Genomic DNA, 12,192 nt, shown 5'->3' with positions numbered 1-12,192 from the left:
CCTAGCACGACTAGTGACTTTTGTGGCATCTCCAATCAGCCACCGACTAGTAACTAATCCAGTGAGCTAGTGAGCTAGTGAGACAGTGAGCCCACTTGCTTAGTCAGTTGCCCAGTCGAGCAGTTGCAACTGCGTTGCATTCGCTGGCATCGTTTTTAGCCTGGAATCGGAACACGTACGTCGGAGTAAATATATATTATTAACATCGCGATGGCGCTGGATGCGCTCGTCACGGCTTTGGCTTGCCTCAGCACCACCACAAATGCCACTAGCAACTTGCCAGGAAAACACTTTTCCGTGATAATGAGAAACTCGGCGGAGCCCTATTTGCTGGCCGAAAATGTGTGTATGGCAACGCCTTACTAAAACTTCATTCACTTTTGCATACCCTTCCTCTTTTTTTTTGCAGGGCACTGCCGCCAGTTGTCCAGTAAGCACTTTGGCTGGCCTAGCAGCACGGTGAGTCGTCTCAAATGTTGCTTACACATTTTTTATGTACTATTAATACATTTCTCAGTGTACAATCCATGACAGATGAGCTGCAGACTCTTAAGACAGAGCTTAACGAGCTACAGGGGCTCATTGAGGAGTATAAAAATCAGGGCACCGGCATACCCATTGCAACCAGATTGTACGTAAATAAAGATAGAGAATATTTTAATAAAACTATAAAATCTGTAATTTTTAGACTTCGTCCATTGCCAGCTAGCGTGCAGAGCTTTCCGCTGGCGCTGGCCACGCCCACCGATGATACGCCCCGCAATTGCCACGACGAGAAGCACGGTCAGGTGAGGATCCGGATTGCTCCAGACGCGGAACCCTTCTTCGCGAGCTGCGACCAGAAGGTGAGAGATGGCGGCTGGATGGTGATCGCCTATCGGTTCGATGGCAGCGAGGATTTCAATAAGGATTGGCAGAACTACAAGTCCGGTTTTGGGGCACTAAACTCGGAGTTCTTCATCGGATTGGACAAGCTGCATAGCCTGACCAACAGCGAGCACCACGAGTTGCTCATTATAATGAAGAAAAAGAGTGGAGAGGAGCGTTTCGCGCTGTACGATCACTTTAGTATTGGCAGCGAATCGGAGAAGTATCTGCTATACGTACTTGGTGCCTATAAGGGAGATGCTGGGGACTCGCTGCGCTATCATGCGGGCAAGAAGTTCACCACCTTCGATCAGGATAACGACGACAATGGGCAGAACTGCGCCAGGACACACGCTGGAGCCTGGTGGTATGGCAGGGAGTGCTTCGAGAGGTGAGTACTGAGCACTGAGTTTGCATATTAGGTATCCACTTTAAATCCTCAACCATCAAATCATTGCAGCAACTTGTTTGGCACATTCCAGTCGAAGTACGGCCAGGAGATTGGCTACTTCAAGGGCATCCTGTGGAAGACCTTCCTGCCAGGACCCACTGGCTCGCTCAGTTACGTTCGCATGCTCATTCGTCCGCTGAAGAAGCGGTAGAATGTACAGTAGATCAAGCACAAAGACTCCTCAGGCATAGAATACAATAAATGTCGATTATTTAATAATTCAAAATACTTGTCGCATAATACTACGCACATGGCTGCTCTGCTGGGATGATTGCAAACGGTTTTCAATTAGTGCAATTAATTTATATATTTCCCATTGAGCGATGTCCAATTAATCGGTGTACAATACGCAACGCGTACACAGACAGAAGCACATGGAGTGTGTGGGTGTGTGTGGGAGTGATGGGGCAATAATGCTGCTCATTAACGGCATATTATCATGAGAAAATTTCGTTCTGCTCATTTGCATACAAAGCGAATAAGCGAAGGGGGGCGGGGGGTGTTGCTAAGCAACGGAAGTTGTTTTCTCTAAAAATAAGCACACACTGTGAAAATGAGCCCGGTTTCCATATGCATTTCCCAATGCTAATGATATCGAACGGCCCACATTGCGTATACGTAATAACCGATGGAGAACGGGGCGTATGCGTAATGCGACTGTCATTGCCACCTAACGCGTGCCACACCCTCATTCTTGTAGAAGTGTACCTCAAGAAATACGAGTATGGAAAAACTTTGACGCCGACCGCCAAGAATAAATTTCATAAATAAATTTCTGGCACAGCAATTGAATGCGAGTAGGACTTTCAGGATAAAGACAGGGGGCAAATAAGCTCCTGTGCAATTGTGTTCCAAATTCAATAAATAACAGGAAAAACTTGAGAGGCCTCTGCGCACGGCGACCAGAAAATACTCTATTTGTGATTAATAAATACATATATACATAGGTGTATAAATAAAAAAATTATTATTAAAGTAGCCTTGGCTTTAATTTATTGCCTATTGAACTCTAGCATTAATTCAGTTGCACGATAATAAGTTTAGAGGAAACTGCAATGTTCCGGTGAAGTACTGCTGGGAAAATCCGATGTAATGCAGTGGAAGTTTTATTGAAATATGCATATTAGCTAGGCGCGACTATGTAAAATGTTTGCCAATTTACAGCAAGTTCGCAAGTAGCGGAAATAGACTTTTCTAGATCGTTAATATAGCCAACATTTTGCGGGCTCATTGGCCGACATGATAGTAAATAAATTTGCTCACTCGAAATACCTAGAGTCTCGAACTTTTTGACAGAGTCTGAAAATATTAAACAAAGCGCACGATTCCGCAAAACTCAACTGACAATGAAATGTTGGCCGAGGGTGCCGGAGCTACTTCATCAACTTCTTCCACCTCAACTTCAACTAGCACTTGTTTGGCCTTTGTTTCGATTGTGTTTTCTTCTTTTTTATTTTTTTTTATTTTTATTCCTGTTTTCCTCCCGTTTGTGTTCTTGTGTTTTTTGAATTTTCATAAAACTTTTGCTCGTTTGCCGCTAATAAATTATTTTCGGGGCGCAAAAACTTTGGCCGTAGTCCGGCTGTCCTGCTGTCCTGGTGTCCTGGTGTCCTGGTGTCCTTGTGTCCCAGTGTCCTGGGGTCCCAGAGTCAACTGCTCAAAGCTGTCCGCAGAAGGGACATTCCTCTGGGGAAGGACTTCGATACCGATTCCACAAACTGCATATTGTCCTGGACCCAGGGCATTACAATCCTCGTTCGCCGTTCGCCGTTTGCCGTTGTTTGTTATTCCTGTGTGTGCGCTTTGTTCATAAATAATTTGCGCCACAACTCAATTTCATGAGCGTAAATCACTGTGTGGTCACTTGGCACCACCAACCACCAACCACCACCCACTCGCCAGGATTTGACCCACCAATTTTGATCCAGCCACCTCATTGTTTCACATTCTTTTCAAATAATTCCCCCGTCTTGTTTGGGCATTATTTCCACGTTGCTTTCCTTGCCGACCATTTACCATACAATTCCTTATTTATGTCCTGCCCAGCAAACTTTCCCATCTCTTCATTGACGGAAAGACAGCCTTGCGACTTTGTTGTCTTATGTGTGTTTGTGTGTGTGCTGCTGGGGGGTGTTAAATCAACACAAAGTTGCCGCAAACTTTTCAATTGGCTTGACAAATATAAAGAAATTTACAATATCGCTTTCAGGGCGCAGAGAAAATGGGGACAAAGGACTCGGGTCAAAGGACAATCAAATTCGAATGGCCAAGGCATGTGGACTTCTTGTGCTTATTATAGATGTGATTTTTCCCTCTGGGCTGTTTGAATTCTCTTTGTTATTAACAACAAAACAAACTAGCGCTAGTTTCTAAATTTAAACACCGTTGAATAGAATAATCTAGAAGGACATCCAAACAAATCTTGCAGCACAAGACGGATATCGTCACTTGATCGTCCTTTGGGGCAAGTTTACTTGGCTTTTCCGCCACCACAATCCCCAATCCCCAATCCCCCATTCTATAAACCTTAACCCTGAGTGGGTGGCTAAGTGTATGCAACACCAGCTTAATGCCCTGCTACGCATTCCGCACATGAAGTTGCAATAAAAACAACATTACACTAAATTCTCATATTTCTCTGGCTTCCCTCCCGGTTTTCCTTTTCGCCCAACTTGTTTATTTCCAGCCCAAAAAAAAAGAAAGAAAAGGAAGGAGAATTGGGTGAAAAGCGGAAAATGGGGGCATGCTGGCTGATTTTCCCCTTCAGAGCGGCAACAATAAATTGCAATTCCAAGTCACTTAAATTGCAACAAATAACAGGAGGCAGCTTGACAGCGAGAAAACGCAAACTGAGCAGCGGAGCCCCGTGAGATGTCAACGTGTTAAGGGCTGCCAAAGGGGCGCTCAGGGGTTAAAGCAGTTTGTCCTCAGGGAATTCGCAGAGGGCTTTTATCTCGCTTATCATGCTGTTTTGCCATTAAACTGATTTCTCTTTCAAAATACTGATATTTATGCGGTAGCAGCAATGCGTTTATTAGCTTTGCTGATATTTTTAAATGTTTTGATTTTCAATTAGCTATTTTTAAATTTAAGCAGATATGCATAAACAGCACTTCTCATTCTGTTTTATCTTTTTAGAATTACAATCAGAAATAGATTTTCCATAACTAAATGTGCCGTGCATCCTGCAATTTTGTGCGCAATTCCCTTTTTCTCTCCTATTCATTATCCTTTTCAGTTTGTTGCCATTCCATTTGGTTTATGTTGTGCAATTGCTGTTGCCACTCACCAAAAAGGCAATAGCGAAATTCAGCAGTCAACGGAAAGTGTCAGCCCTGATGCATGGACCAGATTTGTCGGACAACGCCTTAGAAAACTTGGCTCTTATTGCATTTGGCCAAAACGCAAACTTTTTCTCTGAGCAGCCCTGACGCTGATTTATTTACATTAAGAATTATGCTGGCCAACCAACCAACCAACCAACCAACCAACCAGCCAACTGCAATATTTAAATAGACATAACTATAAAATTTTATTTAAATGTGCATTTGCTCTTAGCGACGAGAAACAAAAACGGAATGAAATGCATTAAAAATGCATTTACAGCGAACCGCAAATGGCGGCAGGTGTGGTCAGTTAGCCAGGTCAGTTGGGGTCATGGGGGCGTACAGTGGGCGTGGCTAAGCCACGTAAAAACGAGCGGAGAAATACGAAGAAAAAAACCCGGGATATGTGCCAATAGCAAAAACAGAAATGCTCAAAAGGGATTAGCATATGAAATAATTAAGTGCAGTCGAAGGAAAAATGTAATAAATATACATTTAATCTTCTATGGCAATAACTTGTTTTCGAAATATGATTGATTTGGTTTTAATTTGAGTTGAACTGCTGGCCTATAAATGTTATATGTAACAAGAGTAACTATTTTCCTTTTATGGATAAATTGTTCAGAGTGCAGCAGGGATTACTAGTTATTATCCATAAACACTGTTTGTTCAGGTATTTAAGGAATTCGATTTAATTTGTTTTCCAGCCAAATATTGTCCATAAATAAATAAATGCTCAACAGTTGTGTAGCTTCCATTTTGGCCGGCGAAGCCTAAAAGTTGGCTTCAATTAGTTGACGGATCAACTGGAACTATCCCCGACTTTTGCCCCTCCATTCTCTGCATTTTCCTCTATTTTTCCTGTTTTTTTTTGTTTTTTGTTTGTTTTTTTTTTTTTGGATTTTTTCCTTCTGTGTTCTCTTTGGCCGGAGTGGCCTCTTAATTAAAACGAAATGTTCACAGCCGCTTGGGCAATTCAGTTAGTTTCAATCTTCCCGCTCACCTGGATGGTATGTACATCCTCCCGATTTTCCCCCCGCAACCCAAGTGCCATATATAACTCATAACGATTCGGTTGGCAGAACGGCTAAAAGAAGAACAGAAATGGCAAACAGAAAGCCGAAAAAATTGGTCAGGCCAATGGCTAAGCAGTCTGTGCCAAAAACCAAAACAAAAAAAACAAAAAAAAAAGGCCGCAAAAAAGAAATACAACTTTATGCGTGTGCTGCAAACAAAAAAAAAAAAAAAAAAAAAAAGCGAGGAAAAATTGGGAGAAACTGAGAGAAAAGGATGAGGGGGATTCCCATTTTTTGTGCACTCGGCGAGGGCAAAAAGCTAAACAATGACAGCTGCAGCTGACGCGATGGGTTTGGCCAAAAAGGGGGCTTCCCCGGCATTTACTTACGGTCGAACGCACTTCATCTGGAAACCATAAAATTGAAAAATGCTGCTGCTGTGAACAAGGCAAAAGAGCGAGGCCATGGCAATGACGATGATGACGGGACACCAGGAGTGGGGTTAACAAAACGTGGGGTTCACGGAGGGTTATGGTAGCTATGGGGGTTCCCCCGTTTCGTCACCACACCCCACCACTCTCCGCCGCACCGCTGAGGTTAGGGTTCCGACTCTGGGTTTGGGTTTTAAACCGCACAAAAGTCATTTGAGCGCCGTCGTTAACATGTCACACACACAAGTCCACACACACGCACGCACTCACACAGACACTTGCAAGCCGGCAAACAATGCACTTGGCTTAGTGATGACACCGTGAGTGTTGAGCGTGAACCAGAAACGATCGTTCTTAATTCTAATTAATTATTATTATGATTGAAAGCTATCTTATAAATTATAGCACAAGCAAGCAGCTAGAAAACAGTGGCAAATTTATTGTAAATTCTTTTCTCCTGAAAATTGAACAGTAGTCTAATTCTTTATATGTCCTTACAATTTTGCCATCTCTAGCGCATATATTCCATGTTTTACCGCTGGCCAACAATGCGGCCAACATCATGGCCATAATAGCCATCGCCATCGCTATCGCCATCGCCATCGCCATCGTCATCATCATCGCAATCATCAGCAGCAGTTGGCCCTTTCTTTTGGCTTAGACTGCTCCTTCTCCTGTGACTTTTGCCCCACAACCCCTTTTAACCCCCATGCTAGCCCCCCTTTTTAGACTCCCCTTTTAGCCCCCCTTTGAAAAGGCAACCGCAAAATGCGCGGTCCACATGTCCGTCCGTTGGGTTAACTTTTCATTTGGCGATCGCCCGCCCGCTTTTCTTTTAACCCCCCCCCCCCCCCATTTTTTTTTAACCCTTGGCTTGTGGATATGTGCTCACATATGACTTTGTTCATTTCGTTTGTTTTACAATAACAACAAGTGGGTGGTCAAGGGCTAGGGGGCGTGGTTATGTGGATTCGTGGTGAAAAGTGCGCTCATAATTAAAATGTTTGGAGAAAAAAGACAAAAAACCCAAAAAAAAAAAAAAAAAAAAGAATTAGAAAATGGAAGAATAAGCGGTGGCCAAATAGGAAATGAAAGAAAGAAAACGTTTGCCAGCTAAATGAAATGTTAACGGCAAACGGCAAATGTTAATGGCAGCCATTTCTCTCAACTCTCTCCCAACCCTTTCCACTTTCCACCCCCTTCCCACGACCCCTTATAACAATTTTTCTTTATTTCTTCGTTTTTTTTTTGTAGCCCGCAGCTTTTGCGGACAATGAAGAATGCCAGTTTATTATCTACCGACAGGCGAAATGGCTTAAAAATTACCAATTTCGAAAGGGGTAAAAACGGAGTTGAAACAGTGAACTTTGAAATAGGGATCAGGGGATAAGGATATGTTATGTGTAATTGCAGGAAATTTCTACTGATCTGAATCCTGTTTTCCTCTGTGTGACAGTGAAAAGCCACCTTAGATTTTCCCCGCATTTTCCCACTCGCAAAACTATGAACTACATGTACCAATTGTCCCAGCGGTCGCTGGAAAATACAATTGTACAAGTATGTTCTATTACGCAGGGATTTTGCTTTAGCTGGTTGTTGGTTTCTTTGTGAGCATTTTTGCATTTGTCGACTATGCGAGCGCGTAATTAATTTCCCGCTGCTATTATTTTTGCATTGCAATTGCAGCAACAAACAAACAACAAAAAACTAGCCACGACAATGCAAGCCGTTGGCATTTTTAATTACTTGCATGAGAATTAATTATGAAAATGGCGACGATGGGAGAAAATGCGGTTAAAAGGCAGAGCAAATTGCTTAGCGGTGAAAAACATGGAGAATAACCAGAGGACTGTGAAAAACGGCGTTATAAATGCCAATTCAAAGATCAGTTAACTTAAAGCGACGGCCAACTTTGGATTGCTCTATAAATTGATGTTTTTTGTAGCAAAACGTGGTAAAATCCATTTTTCCATTATAAAGTATTCTTTGTTTTGGCCACAACTTTAAAATATTTATTTGAATATATATTGTCATACCTCGTTGTGCTCATACATAACTTTCAAATCAAACTGCATTCAAAAATGGGATTAATCGAAAATTGACCTAACAATTAATTCGAATTTTCGCCACACAGAGCTTAATATTTGTGCAATTGTTATTGTGCATCTAAGATAATCAATCCTTATTCCTTAAAGGCCACCAATTCGTGCGGATTTCTTAGCTTTTCAACCGCTTCAGCCAGACATTCTCACGGCAAACTGTTTGCTGGTAAATAGAGGCAAGCCGAAGCGAGGCAAACAAAGCAAGTGAGAAAACAAATCGAGAGCTTTCACTTCACTCATTAGCATATCAATTAAACGCAACACGCACAGTGAAACGCACACCGTCGTCGGCCAGGACTAACTTTTCTTTGATGAAACTTTATCCAGACTCAGGCACACACACACACACACGTGCACACACACCCGCAAAAACCGCCCAAGCACTCACACAAACACTCACACACACATATGTCGTTAAGGCCAAAGCTGTTTGTACACAGTTTGACTTTTATTATTTTAGTTAAACTTCTTTTCGCAGCGAAGGTGGAAAGGGGCATATGAGGCCGAATGAGAGTGCTGAACCCAAATCAAAGGCAGGACATGTCAAGAGTGTGTGCGTGTGTGTATTAGGGTGGACCTTCTCAGCTGCACAACAGTTAATATTGGAAAGAAGAGATCAGTTACTCAGCTTGTGAGATAACTATAGCAATAATAATGATATACAAATAAAATCCCTCTATTTGTTATATATTTTTCAACGAATACTCTATAAACTCTTTGAGTGAGGGGTATAATAAGCATAATAACTAATTCTATATAATTAATATAAGTATCAGAGAATGGGTCAGAGTGTCGGGTGCCGATCACACTCGCCACTCATAACGAAAAACAGAGAAGGCAAACAGGCAGAAGAAGGCAAGTGCCCAAAAAGGGATGAGTGGCATAAACACTCATTTATGTTTCTTTAACAACCGAGGGCCTGTGGTGACATAATTACTGAAAAACGAAATAGATTATGCCCAAAATCTGTAGATAGCCTCCTTTTTTGCTTTAATTTTGCAAAAATTTAGACATCACGAAATAGATTTTCCTTTTTTATATATTATATTATTTGCTTTGTTACAATTTTTAATATTTGCTTTCCATGTTTAATTTTATAAATGTTTAATTTTTCTTTTAAACTAAAACAAAAAATTAAATTAAAATTAAACGCAGCCGAAAGTCAGAAAATTAAGCGTCCCTCTCCATTTCCCCTCAGGTACTCACGCCTTTCCTCAAGCTCTCCTCTCTTCCACGTCAGAGCAGACAGCTGGTTGTAGCTCCTGGAAAATAGGTAGCTCAGGCACTTCCTCCAGTAGGTCGAAATCACATTATTGGTATCCTCTGCTGCCACATAAAATCACTGCACCACTCACTCACATTTAGTATTTTTTTTTTTTAAAACATCGAAAAAGTGGTTTGCTTACGTAGGACTTTTGAGAATCGCAGAGAAGGGCGCATATTTTTTGGTATTATTTAGTATTTAGTACTTAGTATTATTTAGTATTTATTATTATTTAGTATTTTTATTATATTGTGTTTAGTATTTTTTAGTATTATTTAGTATTTAGTATTATTCGTTATTTCCTTTTAATGTAACGTAATACTTTCAGCTATTTTACTTATAATTTTATAATTTCACCTTGAATGCCAGCTAGAACAATAGAAACAGAATAGTGTTAAATATTGATTAATATTATATAAGATGGTTTTTTGTTAAGACATTAGATCCATAGCTATACACCTTGTCCCGAATGAGGGCCACCCTGCAGCACATATGTGTGTGTGTGTCCAAAGATGTCTTATGGGCTTTCAGTGGGCCTGGCTTTATTGATATCCGTTCGGACACCAGGACACCAGGACTCCCGGACACCCGGGCACTCCCTGTCGTCAGCTGCCAGGCGAACTTAATGCCTGCTCCGTCTGTCTAAGCTGTCCAGCTTCAGTCCAACTCCTGTCCATCCTGTCAGCATCCCACACCAACGCCAACGCCCATTCCCATTCCCATTCCCATGCCGCAGGCATCTCCAGCTTGTTTTGTTCGTCCATTGGCCACTAATTCATCAAATTTAGCTCAAAACTGAAGATTAATGACATACGTGTGGCATATTACGAAACTTGGTGACTTGATGAAATTTATTATTATGCCCCGGGATCACGGGGGTTCGCACTTTAATCCTGTCGCAGTCGTAAACCCAAGTTTATGCCCGATTGTTGCAACTCCTTAGCTTTGTGGCTCGTAAAGCTGTTGGCCAGCGGAAGGTAATTAGTTTCGGAAACAATCAGCCTCGCCGCTCTGTGATTGGATTATATTGGAGGCTGGCACTGCAAATGGGCTTATTGCCGGTAATGCGAATGGACCACAGATAACTTGGATACCTTGAGATTTTTGATATATATTTTATTTGTTAGAAATCATAGTAATACGAGGCAGTACATGTTGATTGGCCTAGTATTTGTATAGTTAATTTCTTTAAAAAGTATCTTTCCAAGAAAGTGGCTCAAAGGCTTTATTTGCTATTTGGATGCCTTGGCACAGACGGATATTTACCCACAATAGCTATGCAGCCATGGAGCTATGGAGCTATGGAGCACACACATATTTCACTTGTCTAACGATGTAACCAATAAAAAATGCATCGCCCTGGAAAAAATCAACCTGCCAACCGGACGGGCAAACATGGACACACAGAGACAGTTGGTCAGTGGTTGGGAAAATGGCAGTGGAAAATCTACGTGTGTGTGTGTGTGTGTGTCTGTGTTTGTGTGAGTGAGTGTGTTAGGGAAAATGGGAAATGGAAAGGTGAAGAGGGAAAAGGGAAAAGGGGTAGACCCGAGTGACAGTTTGCCAAGTGGTCAGCAGAAAGTCCTCGGTTGCATCTTAAAGATGCTTTTCAATGCTGTCACCGAGCATGTTGAGTGCTGGTCTGTAGCTTTTCCACCCATTTTCCACCCTCCTCCTACTCCTCATTTTCCGGAAGATAGACAGGGACAGAGAAGACAGGAGTGCCTGACACGCTGCACTTTTGGCCATATTTTATTTTCCCGACGTCCGGAGTCGCCGTAGCTATGCTTGTACCCGATATTAATGATGGAATTCCTCGGGGGAGACAACGAAGCCAGACAGGATAATTCCAGCTGGAGAACATAACCAATTGATGGTGGGTCATCTGAATGAAGGCAACATGCTGTGCCAGTGCATTATCGAAAGATAAACATGCATAGATGGCATTGCATGTTGAACACATTTAGTTTGCTGTTTGTTTGTTTGTTTACTTTTGCGATTTCAAAAGCGGATTAGGTAATTGTTTTCTACTTAATATCATCATAGCTGGTCAAGCGTATATGAAATCACAATATTTGAATAGCTTCGGCTAGCAGGCATTTCCAGTTTAACTACGTCGACATTTTTCAAATAGCACAAGATGCTTATTAACTCGTTTACAAAAGGTTTCATCTCTGCCAATGTGTAGATAATGGTCTATTTACTCCTTCACTGCTCCACTGACCCCAATGTTGCCCCGCCCCCTTTTCCAGATACCGAACCCCCCACCCCCCCAAGCCAGCTTTCCTAATGATGCGGCAATCTGTCCTGCGCTAGCTCATGAAATTAGGCACGAATGTCCGGTGAAGGTCGGCCAAGTGGGCGTGGTGGCCACAGGTAGGCCTCGGCCTAATGCCTGGTGATTTGTTAGACTCCCATCCTTCCGCCACCCCCCCCTGTTTCCCCCATTTCCCCCTTTTTCGGACGACCTTTGTCTCCCTGGGAGCTTGTTTAGCCCCCTTCTGCTGCTAAGGCATTCACCTGAAAAATTCCACAATGCCAGGGACACGACCCCAATGGCCATCTCCGGTCTTTTTTTTTGGGGGGGGGGGACTGTAACTGTATCCTCCTTGCAGCAGGATACAGTCCAAAAACCCAGAGCAAAAACCGAAGCACAAACCCAGACCCAGACAAATTTGCATGCCATTTGTCGTGAATTTCATTTAAGATTTATTTAAATTTCTTCCCTGCGTGCG

General features: G+C 42.3%; 1 protein-coding gene across 1 annotated transcript; it reads left to right on the top strand.

Moving 5' to 3' along the window:
* The first annotated feature begins 98 nt into the window (after positions 1–98).
* On the top strand, positions 99–1,544 carry LOC120455701 (microfibril-associated glycoprotein 4). Its single transcript, XM_039642109.2, has 5 exons — positions 99–342; positions 410–459; positions 518–631; positions 689–1,258; positions 1,328–1,544. The coding sequence occupies exons 1-5, from the start codon at positions 211–213 to the stop codon at positions 1,467–1,469; spliced, it is 1,008 nt and encodes a 335-aa protein (XP_039498043.1). The 5' UTR covers positions 99–210; the 3' UTR covers positions 1,470–1,544.
* The last annotated feature ends 10,648 nt before the right edge of the window (positions 1,545–12,192 follow it).

Source organism: Drosophila santomea, chromosome X, assembly GCF_016746245.2.
Source record: "Drosophila santomea strain STO CAGO 1482 chromosome X, Prin_Dsan_1.1, whole genome shotgun sequence".
Taxonomy (NCBI): domain Eukaryota; kingdom Metazoa; phylum Arthropoda; class Insecta; order Diptera; family Drosophilidae; genus Drosophila; species Drosophila santomea.
The sequence above is the reverse complement of the archived record's forward strand: the minus strand, read 5'-3'. Positions and strand labels throughout refer to the sequence as shown.

Excerpts from the sequence above, each read along its gene's own strand:
- LOC120455701 (XM_039642109.2), top strand. The coding sequence starts at position 211 with ATGGCGCTGGATGCGCTCGTCACGGCTTTGGCTTGCCTCAGCACCACC. Across the intron at positions 343-409 it reads CCTATTTGCTGGCCGAAAAT|GGCACTGCCGCCAGTTGTCC; the intron begins GTGTGTATGGCA and ends TTTTTTTTGCAG. Across the intron at positions 1,259-1,327 it reads GGCAGGGAGTGCTTCGAGAG|CAACTTGTTTGGCACATTCC; the intron begins GTGAGTACTGAG and ends AAATCATTGCAG.